Below are 20,029 nucleotides of genomic sequence, written 5' to 3'. Positions count from 1 at the left end.
TGGATTTCCATGCTGCTTATGCTGGTGGTGGTGATGGTGATGGTGGTGGTGGTGTTGGTGATTATGCAAATCAGCTTGAATTAATTTAAAACTGTGTAAACGCTGAAACGTGTTTCGGTTTGGTAAAATTCGTTTGCCACCAGTCAGTGCAGTGGCTATCAGCAGCAGCTCTGGGTGTTTTGTGCGAGTGCAGGAATACTTTAGCACACCTAATGCATGGTGTTTATAATGGTTTCACATTTCGGTTATTTTATAACTTGTTTTAGTGTGGTTTTTGGGACATTCGGGAGGATAAAACTGCCAATGAAGACATAGCCGGTGATGAACTTGTTCCTCCCCGGGGAAGGTTCTATAGAAGGACACACAGCAGGTTGTCATTATACTGATGAATGGCCCAAACGGTCAAGTGCGGAATCGGTGCTTCCATTTACTCAGTCACATATCCACTCGACATTACATTATGTCAGCTGATGACGTTTATTTATGAGACCATAAATTTCTCTGACGGGTTCCGCCACTGCGCGAGCATCAAGTCGTTACCACCGTAGTGAGTGTTACTGCACCGTACCGTATTCCTACACCGGTAACATAACGCGTTGTGGATGAAGAGATTGAAGTTCCCGTCACCAGTAGGTATGCCAGATTGCGGTTTTGCGATTTGACATTGCAGCAGCATAATTAATTTTACTGAATCACTCAGCTACTGGGCCTGACTGGTGGGATGACGAGAGCGAACATGGAACTAGCGTACCGCATTAGTGTGAGGGTGATCAGTAGGTACTGGAATTGATTTGTGCAGCTAAGTTCATTAAGGGCTTCCAATTTATTACAGACAGATGGTTTTAAAGGGATTTGGGATCGCTCCGGTACCGTACCGAAAGTTGTTCATAAATAATAAAGTTTTGAAAATTTTGACAGATTTTGTAGTTTTTCATATATTTTTTTTAATATGGTCTGTGTTATGAGTTCTTAAGGTTCCAGATGTGTTATAGCCAGTTTGGAAAGCTCACAGAGTAGCTGCAGATGCTGAGAAGCCTATTTTGGCTACCTCCAGGTAGTGGACCGAGCTCAGCTCCTGGAATGCGAGATGTTGTGTCCCATGTTGCTTACGAAGATGTCGATGGTCGCATGGACCCCAGACCGACTCAACCGGGTGGGAGTGTCCGGGGCCAAGATGGTATAGTGGCTCTCTTGCATGTCTTCATTCAGGAAGGTGCCGTTTCGATTGCTCCGACCGTTGCCCCAAGCTTGGTGTTTTGCGTTTAGTTCGCCACACAGAAAAAAAAAATCTGAATTTCAACTATTGCGTAAAATTCATTTCCGTTTAATTTTAAGCTATATTTGACATAAACAGCGAAATCGTTTACAAGCTTGCGTACAATTTTGCTAATTTATGGGATATTGCGCTTTAATATACACGAAATATAGCGCAAATTTATGCCAAATCTAGCGTTAATTTTATGTGCGCTATATCTCGCAGAAATTTACATGAATTTTTCGAACGGTGTAGGCCGTGATGATGGTGATTAAGCCAAGTGATGTTCTCACCTCCACTCCGATGGCTTCAATTGTTTTCAGCTGGAAACTTGGTAGTAGTCGGCAACTGATGTTCCGTCTTGCGGTGATCGCCACTCTCCCACCCCCGGAGCAGGGGCGGTCAAGTCTGACGAGCCGGAAGTCGGAAAGGAATACGTTCAGTTCGGGCTTCAAGTGCGTCTCGGTGATAATAGCAATGTCGATCTCCATGATGTTGAGGAAATCGAGTAGCTCTCTATGCTTGTTCGTCAGCGAGCAAGCGTTCCAATTTTCAATTATTATAGCTTCACGGTACAAACTTGGTGACGAGTGAAAAAGCAGCATGAAGGTGTTCTGATTGAGTCTTGCAAATTAGCAGGATGACGATCACCTCTGCAACCAGCGGTAATAGTTCTTCCGATGTGAAAGGAGATTAGTCAACTGAATGGCTTGAGGCAACACGGTGGCTGGCGGTGTATGTTTGTTTCGATATTGGCCTGACTGGTTGCTAGTAGCCACCTTCTTCCTGATATTCATGAATTCCGTTCGCTTGGGGCAGTCTCGAGTAGTGGCACGGTGAGTACCGCCGCAATTCACGCACTTTGGCTCGATGTCATCAGCGTGAACACAGGTCGCTGTCGAGTGGTTCATAGCACACTTGTCGCACACTGAAAATATATTTTTGTTAATACTATTACGCTCATTTCGTAAAAATGGGTTCCTTACATAAAACAAATATTTCGTTAATTGCGCAAAACATTCGTGTTGCATGTTTTAAGCTACAATGCCAACATTATGCATAAATCGTAAAATATACAAACTATATTTCGTATAGGGTTTTTTATCTAATTGTCCTACTAAGCACAACCCGCGCTTTACCTCTCTTTTCTGAACGAGTTTGAACGAAAAATGGAATATTTTTGTCAAAGATGATTTTTAAATTTATTCACCTTTCCATACGTACCGTTGGATTTGATAAAGAGTCTCAAATTGTTGAGATATTGTTTAAAATCTAATACTGCTTCTTGATTCTAAATTCGTTCTACGAGTTTCAATTCCGTCCTAACGCATTGAAACGCCATAAGATTTTCTTCGTCCTACGGATAAACGTAGAAAAAGAGGATTTGCTAGGAGCGCTTCTTTTGTTTTGAGAACAATGTGCGTAAATATTCATACAATGCACTCTAACAGGATTTATGTTGTAGCTAATGAACTAACGCATCGGAACAAACCTATTATTGATTTGTGCATAATGAAATCATTGATATTATTGATCTTTTCTGATCGATAGAACGGAAATGGGCGATTACGACGAAGTAGTGCTCTACCCTATTCGCTCCGACGTGGAGTAAAACGTCACAAAACGTAAACTAATTCAATCAAGTCAAACAAAAGTAGTGAAAAGTCTCCTTAATGCGTGAACACAAAAGTGCAACCAAGTGTAAATGTCGATGGTTCCAATTATGTTCCGCGACTGGTGGGATGACATCAAGGATACTGTAATACATACTTTTTGAATTCAAAGCCAGCACTTTGGTAGCGGAATCAACTCGGATAAGCTGATTACGGTAATTTCTCAAGATATTTGTCGAATATTCCACTTCAGTGACACTCTAGCTTTGAGTATGTTGGTTAATTTCCTTTCAATTTATAATGAAGTCCTTTATCCATCTCTTTTTAACCTCTGCGATGTGTTCCTTAAACCTTGTTTCCAAAGTCCTTTTCGTGTAACCAATGTAGATATTATTGCAATCTGGACTCCGGCTTTTTCTAAAACATCTAATTGCATCTTTTGTTGATCCTTACAGTGATGTTGAAACTGATTTCTTTTAGCGTCCCGTAAGACTCAAAGTTTGTTGGGAACAGTTTTAGCTGTAATTTTAATTTTATATTTAGTAATATTATCACTTTAACAATATTAATTACCTACAATTTTTCAGTATTTCTTCTGACTAACTTCCTTTAGTGTAAAATAAAACAGCAAAAAAAGGTTATATTCCATTTAATTCCACTTAATTAATTTTGGTATCCATGACAGATACGTATTTAGACTACAATATGCAGTCTTCATCAGTGTCATTCCCACTAAAGAACTATTCAAAATCTAACCCCCTTAAGTACTCATCCCCTAGGTATAAAAGTCAAGATCACAGGTATAAAAATGAAACTACAATGTGTTGAATCGGAACCTACCTAACTAATTAAAACCAAAGATTTAATATTTCTCTTTAATATTTAAAATTTCTCTAATAAGGAAAATCCCAAAGGCTTGGTGGCCATCATAATGAAGTAATGAAATTGGGTTGTTAGCGGAATGCTTAAATAAAACAGCAAAAAAAGGTTATCTTCCATTTAATTCCACTTAATTAATTTTGGTATCCATGACAGATACGTATTTCGACTACAACCTATTTCCTTTTCCTTTCCTCATTTCACGTGATATCATAATTGGGAATTGTACCACGACATCATATGTACCTTACGTGTCAAATGAAATTTAAGTGATTTATCATTTAGAACTCATGTGATCACATGAATTTTATGTGAAATTCAGATAGATATCGTTGGTTTTGTTAATGGAGAAATATTATGTGCATTCCGAATGGAAACTACATGAAAACTTTTTTCCGTGTACTAATTTAATATGTACATCGAGATGCTGCTCATATTAGAAAACAAATTCATGCACGGTAACCGCAAAAAACTCAATTAATACTATAAAGTACGCATTTTCGAGGGAAACTGGGACTTCCCAATAAATGAGTAAATTGTATTTACTCATTAATGCGGAGTGATTTGCCTTGGAAGCAGGAGTTGAAAAGTGAAATTTCACGAATACGGCGTGGTTTAGTGAGAATCGAAGGAAAATCAAAAAAGGTTTTGCTGTGCAAGGGCAGGTCGCTGAAGGAGCTTCTGTCGTTGCCCGACGAAGGCCCCATGGGGTTACCGGTGCAGAAAGGTGTTTCATGAAGTGAGCTTGGCGAATTGTGATCGATTGCAGTGAGTTAATAGCGGAAGCTAAGAGCTTATTGTAATTGCATAAAAAAAATCGCCATCTTGGGCCAAAAGTGAAAAAATCCAGTGGTCCGGCAGTGGTGCGAAAAACGGTCTGTAATAGTGTAAGTGAGTGCAAGAGTACGCAATGCGTGGATTTATGGTAGTGTGCGATTTCTCACGTGTTTCGTCTGACGAGCCGAGTGGAAAAGGAGAAAGAGATGGAAAGCGGCTTTGAAGGAATAAAAAAAAAAAAAACAGGTCAGCAACATACGGTATGAGAAGCACCAACGGTTAGTAAGTGAGAATGTGTAAGTAAAGTTTATCGTATTTATTGGAAAGAAAAGCAGGAAAAGTGATCGAAGCAACAGTGCCACGAGCGGGAGAGCCAAATAAGTTGGCTGCTTGCTCGCACAACGTGCAATGGATAGGCAAGCGGAGGGGAATGTAGTGATATGATTGCATATTTTTAATTTACACACACAGCTCATTGCGATCGTGGATGGAGGGTGTACAGCAATGAGGTACAGAGAGAGGTGGCGCAGATCGTGAAATAGGGTTGTATTAGTAAACCAAAAAATCAACGTAAACGCAAGTAGTGACGTCACTACTTGCGTGTACTTGCGTGTATCGTACAGTGGTTGTGTGAGTGATTGCTTCACCTCGGTAATCCAGCTCATTGGGTGTACAGTATACCAGTGTGTTTTAGTGGTATTGGAGTCGCTAAGCAGAAGAAACAGTGGAAATAATTTCATCAGAACTTTAAAAGAATAGTATTGGTTTTAAGGGTGAGTGTGAGTGTGGTTAAAAGTAACGACAAGTGAGAGAGCTTGGTTTAGTATTAGACGGATGCAGAGCGGTATTGGAGAATGCAACAGATCCAAGATGTTCCTACTAGGTAAGGTAGTCTTATTAAAAAATAGGCTCAGACACTGGTTTAGGAATGGCAATATGGTAAGTGGTTTTTTGTTCTTTTTTTATGGCTATGCGGAATTATGTTTCATTGGGAATACATTGAACAGACTGAATTTACATTGATTGATTGATTTTACATATAAAGACTGATAAAAGATTGAATTTTACATATTTGCATTATTATTTATTTAATTCAAACAAACGACATTTGTCTCATGTATATAAATAATAATGGATAAATCGGATAAAATAACTTTAAATTTATCAGAGATTAACAGGAATCTCGAAATACAACAAATATTGGGGGATGGGGGTTGCCTATTTGGGTCACTGCTACATCAACTTTTCGGCATCAACACATCTGGACGCGAGTACCAAGAGTCGATTAAGGTGCTTCGAAGACTAGTGGTGATGCATATTAGAAAAAACTTAGATAAATTCATGCCAAGTTTGTGCACTGACTACAATGTTCAAGGAGAGGAAGCTGCAAGAAAATTGGAAGATTCATTGATCGCTTTGGAGAAGGGTGAAACATGGGACGGAGAGGAAACGCTGGTAGCGGTTTCAGAAATTTTCGAAACCCAAATAGTGGTAATTCAAAATTTTTCCATTTTACAATATGGGAATAACAACGGACGTGATAACAATTCGTGTTGGATCTACTATCATGAGTATGGTCAATTTCCTGGAGCAAACGACAGATGCAACCATTACGATAGCGTTATTTATTGTTCGGAAGAAGATGGAAACGTTTTGTACACGCACAAATTACCGAAGCTCCATTGGTGCACTAGAATGCAATCCATTACATCTCGCAACGGGGAAAGATTTAATTTCTTCTTTTATGAGGAAACTACTGACGCGCTATATTTACCGATTCAGCACCAAATGAGAGGAAACTCAACTTTTCCATTAGGGTTGCAAGCTAAGATACTCCAGTACGATTGCGATGTATTTTTCGACCTCAATAAGGAAAGCATTGAGAATAATGCTGTGTTGAGGCAACAAAATGAGATAAATAATGCAACCTGGAAGTTTTTGTTTGCATCCTGCAACATTTTGGAAAAGAAATTGCTTATCGTCAATGCACAGGGCGACAAGTTGGCAGAATTATCTCCAGCATCACAAAGAGCGAATCTGATGCAGCGGTGCATTCTATGTTACGATGTAGAGCAAGGTATACTGGGAAGTTGTGTTCGAATCAGGAAAAGAAGATTAGTTGATAGCCCTGAGGAATCAAGACAGGAAGCCCCGACGAAAAGAACACTAGGCACTGCACGAGGTGGTTCACCGGATGAGGAAGACAATAACAACAACGGTATAATAGCGTCGTGGAACGTAAGAGGATGTTGTAGAGTAGACAAAAGGAACACGATTGATGAGATTTTACTGGAACATAACGTACATATTGGCCTTCTACAAGAGGTAAATACAGAATGTACTTCAATCGTTACGGAAAATTTTAGGTGGCATGTAATGAAAGCAACGGAGAATAAGCAGAGAGGATTGGCAGTTCTTATAAGAAAGTCAGCTGAGATAGTAATTGGTAGCATCGAAAGGATAAGCAACAACGTATTGAAATTGAAAATTTCCATAGGAGTCGGAACTGCTCGTAGACAATGTACCATTTTTAATGTGCATGCTCCTAATAAGGGTTTATCAAAATTCTTAACTGAATTGGGCGGCGCCCTGTTGAAATGTGTACATCTGAATGAGGTTCTTGTCTGCGGAGATTTCAATTCTCAGTTAGGTTTAGCCGATGTGGGCGCAGATGAGAAGCACCTAATTGGAAAATTTGTGGGTCATGAAAAATCAAACGAAAATGGAATTCAACTTAAATTTTTCATGCGTACGCACAAGTTGGTTGCAAGAAATACCATGTCTCATCCATCATTACTTCAAACATGGATTTGTAATGGAAAATCATCGCAAATTGATCACGTTCTGAATACTACCTCCTCAAAGATTTTCGTTAAGAAATTGAGAGGATATTTAGTACAGGAATTTCAGAGCGATCACAAGTTGATAACTTTTAAAATTCAAATCAGAGGAAACCCTGTTTCAAAAGCTAACAAAGTGTTTACGAAACAAAGAGAGGATTCTAAGAATACTTTAGGCGTTTGGGACGTAAAACTACTGCAAGATGGTAATCTGAGGAAAAAATACCAAGAGCAACTGACTAAGGTGTCTATTAACGTTGAAGACCCGTCACTTTCAACTTCGGAAGCATGGGAGCAATTCGTGGGAAAATTGAAAACAGCAGCGAGGTCATCAATTCACACCCTGTCAAAAATTCCAAACTCTCCGAAGCGAAGGCGAGCGATGGCCAAATTGAAAAAGAGTATCTTTTGGAAAAAGAGGCAACCCTTGAGCGAGCGTAAACTACGGAACTTCTTCGAAGCACAGCGCAACTACAGAAGTCTTTGTGATGAAAAAGAGCGTAAGGAGGAATTTGAATTTTTTAACAACTTGAAGCAGTATAAGCCAGGAGAGAGAATTAGAAGAACTTTCAAATACGTTAAAAAATTCAGAAGAAAGAGGCCGCAACTGAGGAGATCCGACATCTCTCTTCAGCATTTCTTGGAATCACCATCGATCAACCTACTTCCTGATCTGATTGGAAATCCAAGTCACGAAATAGTCACAGTGGATCCCCCGGATACGTCTTGTATAGATACAATCATCAAAAGCTGTAAGAATGGAAAAGCAGCTGGTGCGGACGGCATACAAAGCGAACTACTAAAGTATGCAGACGAAGGTACCTTGGAAGAATTTAGGAACCTTTTGAAAAGAGTGTGGGTAGATAATAGCATCCCAGACAGTTGGAGACGAACTACAGTGATCCCGATCCCTAAAAGCAAAAAGGCGAAGCAAGCGAAAGATTTTCGAAAGATCGTTTTGGCTAGCGTAGGGTACAAAATTTATGCGAGTTGGATTTTAGGGGCCCTAATACAAAACACATCACCTATAGGATCACACCAAGCAGGTTTCCTTAACGAGCGATCAACAATGGATCATATATTTACAGCTCGGCGTATTCTAGAGGAAAAGTGGAATGCAGGTGATGACCTGATAGTGATGGCTTTGGATATTGAGAAGGCTTTCGATAACATTAGTCTTTCTGCTCTGCCAGACGTATTGCTGACAAAAGGTGCCTCCGAAGGGATTGCAAATAGAGTGATTAATTGCATCAATGCAGAGGAGCAACAGGTGCTGTGGAATGGGCAAAAAACTGCGCCTCAAATGAGGTCTAGAGGAGTGAAACAGGGTTGTCCACTCTCTCCCTACATATTTGATTTGATTATGGAGGAAGTTCTTTTGACCGTTGAGGATGAATTGGACGGAAGGTTAAAACTAAATCAGACCGGCAGGTTAACGTTCCCAATTATCCTTGTATATGCGGACGATATTTTGATTATCCCTAGGTCATTAGAGGAGTTAGAGAAATTGTTGCCAGTGCTAGAATACTATCTAGGTGAGGTAAACCTTAAGATTAATGAAACTAAATGTCAAGTCATGGTAAGGACGCCTACTGGAGAAGCACCAAAGGAGCTAAAAATTGGAGATCGCATTTTAAAAACAACATCATGCATACATTATTTGGGAGTTCCAATCACAGAACGCTTAAATAGGAAGCTGACGACAAGAAAACGATCTAGAGACGCTGTTGTTGCCTCGAAAGTCATCTTAGACTTTCTTAAGGAAAGAAAGCCATCAGAGAAGTTGGGTTCATTATTATATGAAACCGTAATAGCTCCGACGATGGTGTATGGCTCGCAAGCCACGGATACGGATTTTTCAGTTAAGGTATTGGGGACACATTGTAAGAAGACCTGAAAATCATTTGCTCAAGCTGGCTGCGGAGTATAGATTACCACACAAAAAGAGAGGTAGACCTGCTTTTACTTGGTGGGATACGATTGCTCAGATGTGGAGATTTGAGAACATACCAGTTGAGGAATGGTACGAATTGGCAGACGACAAAGAAAAACTGGATACGAAACTCAAAGAAATATACAATTTGCCCGAATCTGAAACAGATGACGAATGAGGATACTCTCTATCTAACCACCAGCATATAAAACTCAACAGCATATTCACTATCTTTCGGAGAGTGCATCGCTAAGATTTTGGATCACAGCTCTTTCTGCATGATGGGTTTGACATATTTGCTCCGCAGTGTTCGGACGGTCCCGGGTCGGGTCCGGATTGGTCTCCCGGGGTTTGGACTCGTTTAGTGGGGGGGGGGGGGGGGGCTGGCTTGGCGCAGGCCGTTGGAGGATTGTATGGGGGTTGCTGTGGGATATCCGGACTTCTTGTTTATTGCCTTCTGGCCTTTTCCGTGTTGCGTTGTTCAAAAGCTCTGTAACTGTTCTTGTAGAGAATTTTCTCAGCTATAACTTTGCAGAATATAGGGATTGATAGTCTTGTGGCATGGGGCTGCTGTTTTGTGGGCGACACTGTGTTCTGCAGTGTGACATAGTAGCCATGATGCTGAGCTCTATTCTACGCGTCTGAAACACCAGTGTTGCCTGCTGGACAGTTGAATCATGGGGCGGTAGTTGCTTGGATCATTAATAGCTTTTGATGCTTACAGTCTATCGAAAAGTGGTCTTACACAGAGTTGTGGCTGAGAGAGTTTGCTTCAGGCTCAGTTATCGGTTTTTGAAGCGGTTTTCCCATAGTAATTTCCATATAGACTTTGGACGGTTGGTGCCGTGTCTTTCTCTTACCGGATGGGTTCCGGTTTTAGGGGCTAGTCTGGGCCCGATCTGGGGCCGTTTGAGCGCTGTGGAGCGGAAGTGTTGGATTTTGCATCAGTCTAATGGGCACTAAGAGAGTAGGTATATCCCATTATTCAGGTTCGTCTGGCATACGTCAGGTATAGATTGGACTTCGTCTTGTGTATTGATGTTGCGTTAATCGGCGGAGCGGCCTTTGATGATTCGAGGAGACGTTTAATATTTTGTGAACAAAAGTCAAACGTTGGTTCCAATCGTTAGGGCTGCTGCGAAGATTACCGAATTTACTTCTATTCATGTCAATGTCAATAGTAATGCTCGTCTGCCAAACAACGACGCTGTCAATGTCAATGTCAATTAGTTATATAATAAGCTTATCAATAGAAAAGAGTGTTAGTCAATTCTAAACTTCATCTAACATTACCCAAAACTCACCTTTAAAATTCTATACTAGTTAGCTTGTAATGTGTTTTAAGTAGGTATCATAAGCATAAATAAGAATAGTTAATAATAATTACCAGAATTTACAAATGATAAAAATTAGTTTCGATAGACTTTTGATAGGACGGCCTTTAATCATATGTTCATATGTTGGATTTTCATTTTTTTTTTCAATAACAAGCCTCAAATTTAACGCACTAAAGTTACATCTCGTATTAGATCATTTCTATAGGAACTTACTTATAAGCTTATTAATAGAAATGAGAGTAAATCGATTCTAAACTTTATCTAACCTTACCCAAAACTCATCTTTAAAATATTATACTAGTTTGTAATGTGTTTTAAGTAGGTATCATAAGAATAAACAAAAATAGTTAATAATAAATACCAGAAATTACAAATGATAAACTTTTGATAGGAGGGCCTTTAATAACATGTTTATATGTTGGATCTTCAAAAACAAGCCTCAAATTTAATGCTCCAAAGTTACATCTCGTATTAGATCATTTTCTATAGGAACTTACATATTAATATTAGCAATATTTATGTTTAAGTATCACCTTCTTTCCTAGGTGATTTTTTTTTCTCTGCACATGATTACAATCCATCTCACATCACATAAAACCTTATTTAATATCAAATCCAACAGCATCGTTAAAATAAGATGATAAATAGCATTTTGAAATCATCACCATCATTTACTCTCACATTGACTCCACATAAACAAAACATCAATCATGGTTACACTGTATTTCAGTTTTTACATACTTTTAATTATGTTTATTGTGATATTGATTAATGCTAATACTAATGTTATCTTTTGTAATTATTTTTATTATTTTTTTATGCAGTATAACTAAATAATTTCTCCTCAATATCATCTACCGTATAACACTACATCGACCAAATTGAATTTGAAATCGGTTGACAATTTTATTTTATTTTTACAGAACATTACAGTTTAATTAACACCCTTATTTTAGGACTGCGATCGAGGCCTCAACCCTTCAAGTTTATTTATCTACTTGGTCTTGTTGGTTTGAAAGTTACACTATTGTTTGCATACTTCTACAGTGTTGCAGTATAAATTTGTATCTTTCAGATTAATGCCGATCGCGATGGAACCTTGAAGACACCTCAGCGGGAGTTCTGCCATGCCATCTATCGTACATTTCATCCATCATCTTCAATCTGCTAACTTTATTGCTTCCACTTGAAAAATGTTTTATTGTTGAAATTTGTAGCTGATTATGATTTAACTTGAAAAGACATAGAGGTTTTGTGCCTACGGGAGAAGAGGTAGTTAAATTATTTTCACTCGAGCGGGTTTTCCCCTCTATCAATAAAAAAAAAATATATTCAACACATCATAATTCCTTCCTATTATTCAGCTACGAATGTAACAACGATGGTGAGTTCACCATGTTATATCTTCATTTTATTCCAGCAGACAGCAATTTCAAATTTATAAAAAAAAATCTACATATGCCAGCAACACTGACTGGGTGTATCCTATGGCTTACCTTCCCTACTAACATAATTCCTAAATTCCCGAGACATTTATGAGGGGTCGTAGAGTTCTCTGCATCTCTCTTAAGTAAATGTTGGACTAACATACCAGTTGTAAGGACGTGGCCAGGACAATCCTTAACTGTTGGAGCGGGATGTTTCTTTATCTGGGAGATAGTATTTATTTCCTACTTACTATCTGTCCAGTTACAGAAATCCGTCTTGCTCTTATAGTTTTGAATTCGTACCACCTACGATATTGTGCAACTTGTTCGATGCTAATGCTAATGCTAATGCTAAAATCGTATTTACTCATTAATGCGTATACTTGTTATACGTCAAAATATGCGTACTTTTTACTCCCCAAATAAACTCCCGAATGGAGTAAAATTTACGCATTTTTTGAAAAATATGTGGATGGGGTTCCTCTGTTTATTTGAATTATTTACACGGAACAATTTTAGAAATAAAACTTCGAATAAATCAAGTTTAAATTGCATACTTTATTTAAAGATTCATATGTCATATTATAATCAATACATTTATTGATTTTTAATAAAATTATTCGTCAATCGCAGTTGGCATTCATCGATTCAATCATTTTTGCACACAACACATTAACGGACTGTCTAGAGCTGTTTTGTTTTACTTTATAACTAATTATTTCAATTAGTTCCACGAGCTTAACCAAAGAACTCGGCACCTTATAATTGAAAACATTAAAAAATTTAACAAATGTATCAATCGCTTGAACCGAACATGTACCAAGCAAAATAATCTGTCCCTCTGCATAAATCATAAACGATTCTCCTTGGTTAATCAAGTGGGGGGGTACCTTCTGGAAGTTTTCAATGTCGTAGGCAGCATATATGGCTAGCTGTTCAGCCAAAGCCGAAGGTGAGTCCTAGATAGAATAAAAATATATATTAGCTTAGATAACACAAACTTAAATTACTTCTTACAGGAATGAAACGAATCAATGGGGAAGCCAACTCTTCCTCTACTTCTAATGGCATGACTACAGGTAGTTTCTTAACGCCTTTTCTGGAAAGTCGTCCCATTATGAGACAAATTTTACTCATCGCTGAGTTCCTGCACTTTTCGCGATTATGAGTGAACTAAACTCAAATTTGAGTCGTTCTCATTCGCCGTGTACGTTCGTACGCTTGGCGAATCTAAATAAGAAGATTTTACACAAATTACGTACCATAGCACCGTTATATGATCTGAAATGAGGCAGCACCTGAAGTATAGCAGGTACTCCTTTTTTGCTGTTGATTAGCATGTTATGTAGTGGTTGTATTTCAATCATCATTCTCGCAATATTGATGAAATTGGCCGATGTTGCCTCGTCTTGAGCACACTGTTCAGATAAAGCAACGATTTCTGACGAAACGCTAGCTATGTCGATCTTCTTTGCCCGATGCATGAATTTCCGTTTGGTTGGTGAAAGGTTCTTGCAGGCATTCCGTAGGTGTGAGTAAATCAATCCTGAGTGTGCATTTCCAGGCCCTTTTCCGGAATTCTTCCAAAAGAAAAATGACTAAAAGAGAAATTATGATTAAAATTGTAAATAAAAAATTAAATGCCATCACTCACACAGTCAGGCGCGTTCTCAGTAACTTTCGTCAACCGTAGCACAGGAAATGCAGATAGTATGTCACATGCAAGTTTTCTCTTGTCGTCGGTTGATGGGTATCTGAAATCATAAATTCATGTGTAATTATTTCAATATTATTTGTCACCAATATGGAATCTTTTTGAAAGTACGACGGATGTAAATAATAAGATAAAAATTTCCATATCTAAGTGGATTTTGGATGGTAAATTGCTGCACATATTGAGATGGACCACAAAGTAACCCTAATAAAAATGGTATGGTTAATTTGCTTAACGACGTGTTCGGGGTATCATCCAAACCATTTGTGGAATTGTTCAATGATTTGGGTTATCGTTCGTTTGTGGTAATTTTTATTAGGGAATACCTATATAATAATCCTTTTTTTTTATTCGCCTAGAATTATTGGTTAAAATTAAACCTTTTGCATTACTCTCAATTTCAGTACGTTGCTTGGAAACTTTTAGAAACGTCAAAAGAATGCAAAACAACGAAAATAACGAAACAGATCCGACGACGAGAAACCAGCAACTATTAAGGAAGTTGAATTAATCCTACTACAACCTACATTTTAAGAAACAAAAAAATATTATTTAGGTAGGGTAAATGTCGGCTTCGGCACCCATTGACTGTTTTCGGCAATCAAAATTTAAACGTTAATTTCACTATGTTTTACCATCAACACACTTCCCTGAATGTATCCAAATGATTATTTAGTCTTTCAGCTTCAATCTGATTAAATTTGTAGGACCGAGCAATCCTGTTATGCCAGATTCATTTCTTCAAATGAAGCATACGTAATACAAAATGGGGCTGATTTCGAGTTGCCGATAATAGAACAGCTGGTTAACACGCAGTTCTAATGGGAAGGTTGCCGAAGAAAAAGAGGCTGCCGACAATAGTCACACTCACCTGAGAAGTTTAGAGCGTTGTAAAAACGCTTTCAAACAGTTTTGAAGAATTCTGTCGATTGGAATGGATAGAGAAGCAAGCAGCAGATGAATTGAAACAAACAGACACGTCATATATGTGCGTGACGCTGTGAAAATGCTAATAGAAGTGCGGACGCTGCTTAGATTGACGAGAATACGTAAATTCCCCTACTTACATTTTCTCATTCAACATCCTGGACACCATATCGTTGCAGAGAATGCGTACCATCAGTAGCAGTTCTGTGTGGATAGGAACCACATCCAAATCCAGTTTACCGTAGACAATCTTCCGGAACTTGGCGTTATTTACTAACACTTCACGAATCTACAACGAAGAGTTTGGTTAAATAACTAACAATTATTGTTCTGTAAAGTGTTTAATGGTATTATATTCTTTACCTGTTTTGTGATGGGTGCTGATTCTTGCTGATGATTTTCGGTTTCTTGTCTCTGGCTAGACGTCGAAGCTCCAGCACTCAAGCCATCTTGACTGAGTTCTCCCGGTTCCGGGTCTCTGAACGATGCTTCCTTCAATCTATTAACAATTGATAGGATTATGAACCGAGGTCCCATTTGAGTGATTCCAATGGATATCTTCAAGAAACATCAGAGATTGGTCTGTGAATTTTTGGGCTAGGAAAAAGATATTTTTAATTAGCAACGGATCTATAACGATACTCAAAGTAGAGGAGAAAGTTTATTTTTTTTTTGATTAATTGCAATGAGGTTCTTACTTTTCTAGTGTAAGAATAGTAAGAACTGTACTGTGATATTATGTATCAAAGAAAACATATTTTGCGTTAGTTTGAAAAAAATAATTTATTGAGATCAACAATCTCCTTACTCTAATCTTCATATTTCAAGCTTATGAAAAGCGAATTATCCATGTTGTGGCATTTCCAAAAACTATACGTTTTTCTAGTACATACAATACTGACTGGAACTCTTACTACTTTTTCAGTCATCTTTACTTCATAACTGTTATAAAATTCACAGAATCTTATTATCTCTAGAACATAAATTATGCATGTATAGTCATTGTTATTTTCGATAATTGCCTTCAAGATTCAGAGCCACATGACTTGTATTTGACTACTAAGTCAGGTCGCAACGAAGTTCCATTAATTTTCGCATGCTTTATGCATCTGATGTATTCAGGAAGATCGAACACCACTGAAGACACAATTGTAATTTTGTCGATTTCATATCTGTGTTGAAGGATTGCATTGATTTGCTTAAGATTAGTTCTGTTTGTCAAGCTTAGTGTAATATTTTTGAAGTTACCACAAGTTTTTGTCTGTGATTTGCAGTTCTTGAAATTGGCTTCAAACTGAAGGCAGCTCATTTTCGCAATCGGTCCATTATCCTCAATCATTTTAGGATAGTGTGTGACGTGATGTACTTTGTTTGTAGGCTTGGTTAAAGGAAAGCAAATTTTAAAGTTTATTTGAAAATTGTTGATGGTGTTTTTAAAATCTTCGATCATATCAGTTGTTAGTGTGTTTGAGAAGGAATAGAACGTTATTTTCAGAATATCACGTATGATGTTCATGAAATGTACATTTTTAGATAACAAATCAGTAAAAAGGAAAGAAGTCGCTCGTAGAAAGAGCCACATCTGTGAGGCAGATTGAATTAGTGCATGACCAGTAGTTTTCAAGCTCTTGGCTGAAATATTGGCACTTGGCTTATCTTTACTCTCCGCTGTACCGTAATCGAAATTGGAGATTCTCGAGTTTAACTCAATTTCAGTAAGAGATTTGGAAATGTTGACAAAATCATTAAGGATTTTCTTGATAGCTAGAGGGATTATCCCCTCTAACACATCATGCATGGGATCGAATGACATATTTTGTGTAATATGAAAATATTTCAAAGAATTGAAAACATTTTCTCGAATTACTCCACATTGAGCCGGAGACAAGGAACCATTGTTAACAGCTGCTAGATCTAGTTCATAACTTTCACTAGTTCTTAGTGTGTGTTCATTTCCGAATCTACCGTTGTGTAGGTCTTTTCGTGTTATGTAACATGCTCTACAGAAAATGTTTGATTGCGGAGGTTAATTCCAAAAGCTCATGAATGGCACCGGTGTCACCAAGAATGTGAACCAAAGTAGCTCGAACTGTAAAACTCTTACCATTCATTTATATAGTGATCCCCTGATCAGACTGTAGCGTGATTAAATCTTTGATTAAAGGTTCAACGATTTGTTTGATTCCGTATTTATTAACCGTTTTACATTTCACCACTAGGCAAACATAAACACGGTCGACTGTTGAATTTATTTTATCTGCGATATTTTGCAACTTGAATGAAAAAATTGTCAATTTTTGTTTGGTTTTTCGTGAACCGAGAGGATTGCAAGTTTCTACGTCATCTACATGAAGGGAGATTCGTAGAGCGAATGGGTATTTTTGAAGAAACTCGTTAGTTCTGAATAGAGCACCGTCCTTAAAACTATTTAGCACATTACGATGCCCTTGCTCGTCGCTCCTAATCTCTCTCGCAACCATTTCTCTTGCGCAAGAATTTTTCATAATCAAGGAAATAGTATCCTTGATAGGAATGTAGTGCATGGTATCCTTAACCGTGTTGTTTTTCTTAATAACTAGAATCACCTTCCTGGTCTTTCTACTGCTTTCTCGTTGATAGCGAATAGTTCGTAATACCTTTCGCGTGCCTAGCACAACTTCTACTGGTTCCGGTACACTACAAAGTGCTGTTCCAGAAAGATACGATATATTACTGTTCGGATTCCTAACGTCGGTGTACACATCAGATATCGATATTTCGTTGATCAGCTTGATCACATCGTTGTCAGTGGTATCCAGATTTTTTGAAGTTAGCAAGTTTTTCACAAGACCCAAAACGAACCGTTGATAGTTATCCAAGATGTTGTTAGAATGTTCCATGAACATTTTGATTTTGGTTTCTGTTAAAGAAACATCACAACGCATCGTTGTAATAAAAGACAAAGCGATGCCATGTAACTCTTCGCGTGAGACCGAACCCGTAAAATAATTAGGATTCGTGATTCCTTCGTCATTCATGAAACCAATTTCGTCCTCGACTTCCATTGGTTCCTGCGGAGCAGAAGGATTTTCACACTCCGATCTTGGCTTTGTGTGGGGCTTGTGATGCCTTAATATGTGGTCCTTAATTCGCTTGAAGCACGTAAAAATGGTGCCGCAGTTAGCACATCGTAAAGGCACTGAATTCCTCAAGCTCGTATTAAGTTTATGAATTTGCTTGATGTGTGTTTTCAACTCTTCGACATAACCTGGTATGAACGAAGTGCATCCGGTCACGGGGCAATGGAGACCTTTTATGAGTTTTTAACAATGTTAAACAGCACAAACTGATATTAATTAAAAAAAAACTTACCAGCAAGCTTCTCAAAAGTTTCTTTGTCCAGAATTTTCGATAATTGATCCATTTTCTACGAGTTTCACGAAACAAAAACGCAACGATGCTTAAAACAAACCGCCAGCAAAGAACTTTCAAGCAAATGCAAAATGGAGAAAGCAGAGAAACCTGAAAATTGTCCTTTCTGAATAGTTACTACTTTTAACGCATTTTTGATTTGTTGATGAATTTATGAAAATGCATATTTATTACTCCCTATTGTGAACTTAAAATTACTCATCTTTTGACCTATACGTTGTATACTGAAAAATACGTAAAATATACTCATAAAATGAGTATTCCAGATTGACCGTGTGTAAAAGCTCGGAAAGTTTTACTCAGTCTATGAGTTAACTACGTTTTCAAGAATATGAGTGAACTAATCTTTGAGTCGACCTCATTTGTCGTGTAGTCGTAAGTTATCGTTATAAAGGGTGATACGGTCAAAATTTGGTCAAGGGAAAACGCGTGTAAATCGGTGAAATCGTTTATTTAAAAAATCAAATTAAATTTCTTTTTCAAGTTCAATTAGTATAAAATTCACGAAAAATATTCAGTTAGGCTTCCGCTTTTCCAAATCCGAATTGCCGGGCCTTACGCTTGACCCCTGCCATCAGATTTTGTACAGCCACCTTGTCCACCTTCTTCGCCGCAGAAAGCCAGTTTGCCTTGAACTGCTGCTCGCCCTTAGCAGTTTTTTTTGGTCTTCTTTAGGTTCCGCTTGACAATAGCCCAGTATTTCTCAATTGGGCGGAGCTCTGGCGTGTTGGGAGGGTTCTTGTCCTTGGGAACCACCTGCACGTTGTTGGCGGCGTACCACTCCATGGCCTTTTTACCGTAATGGCAAGATGCCAAATCCGGCCAAAACAGTACGGAACAACCGTGTTTCTTCAGGAAAGGCAGCAGACGTTTATTCAAACACCCTTTCACGTAAATTTCTTGGTTGACAGTCCCGGAAGCTATGAAAATGCTGCTTTTCAAGCCACAGGTACAGATGGCTTGCCAAACCAGATATTTCTTTGCGAACTTTGACAGTTTCATGTGCTTGAAAACATCTGCTACCTTTCCCCTTCCTTTTGCCGTATAAAACTCCTGTCCCGGAAGCTGCTTGTAGTCGGCTTTGACGTAGGTTTCGTCGTCCATTACCACGCAGTCAAACTTCGTCAGCATCGTCGTGTACAGCCTCCGGGATCGCGCTTTGGCCGTCGTATTTTGTTTATCATCGCGATTTGGAGTCACTACCTTCTTGTAAGTCGATAGTCCGGCTCGTTTTTTGGCTCGATGCACGGTTGTAGACGATACACCCAGCTTATTTGCGGCATCTCGGAGAGAGAGGTTAGGGTTTCGCTTGAAACTACCGGCAACTCTCTTTGTCGTCTCAGCGGCTTCCGGTTTTCGATTTCCCCCCGATCCAGACTTCCTGGCTGTCGACAAACGTTCCCCAAACACTTTAATTACATTTGTAACGGTTGATTTGGCAACTTTTAGCGATTTTGCCAACTTTGCGTGCGAGTAGCTCGGATTTTCGCGATGCGCGAGCAAAATTTTGATACGCTGCTCTTCTTGCTTGGACGGCATTTTGACAACTGAAGAGTGAATTCCAAAATCAAAATAGGAACAACATTCTACACACACAAACCTTCAAAATAAGGGGTGTTCAGGTTTTTTAAATGCAAAATTGAAAGAAATACGTCAAGTTGATATTGACCAAATTTTGATCGTTTCACCCTTTATTCATTGCTTTTAACGTATACGGCGTAAATGGATGGTTCAATTCGTTAAAAGCAGGTCTTTTTAAATCGAACATGACTTTTACTGACATATTATGTTTCGCATCTATTTCATGTCCTTAAATATCGCCCCCCCCCCCCCCCCACCAATCACACGCAAAACTTCTGCTTATTTTATGCGGCCCAATTACAGACATTTCTAAAATACACAAACATTTTAAGCAG

The 20,029-nt window shown here is 38.5% G+C and overlaps 1 protein-coding gene across 1 annotated transcript in view; it reads right to left on the bottom strand.

Moving 5' to 3' along the window:
• Nucleotides 1-13,428, bottom strand: part of LOC135713639 (uncharacterized) — a 45,381-nt gene extending 31,953 nt beyond the window's left edge. Inside the window, exons 1-3 of the mRNA XM_065236782.1 lie at nt 13,283-13,428; nt 13,079-13,208; nt 12,766-13,020 (exon numbers count right to left, since the gene is read on the bottom strand). Coding sequence (XP_065092854.1) covers nt 12,766-13,020; nt 13,079-13,208; nt 13,283-13,428 — 531 coding nt within the window. The remainder of the gene's footprint in view (nt 1-12,765; nt 13,021-13,078; nt 13,209-13,282) is intronic.
• Between the last annotated feature and the right edge of the window lie 6,601 nt (nt 13,429-20,029).

Source organism: Ochlerotatus camptorhynchus, unplaced genomic scaffold (assembly GCF_037179485.1).
Source record: "Ochlerotatus camptorhynchus isolate MF236.1 unplaced genomic scaffold, CSIRO-AGI_Acam_v1.1 ptg000574l, whole genome shotgun sequence".
Lineage (NCBI taxonomy): Eukaryota > Metazoa > Arthropoda > Insecta > Diptera > Culicidae > Ochlerotatus > Ochlerotatus camptorhynchus.
The sequence above is the reverse complement of the archived record's forward strand: the minus strand, read 5'-3'. Positions and strand labels throughout refer to the sequence as shown.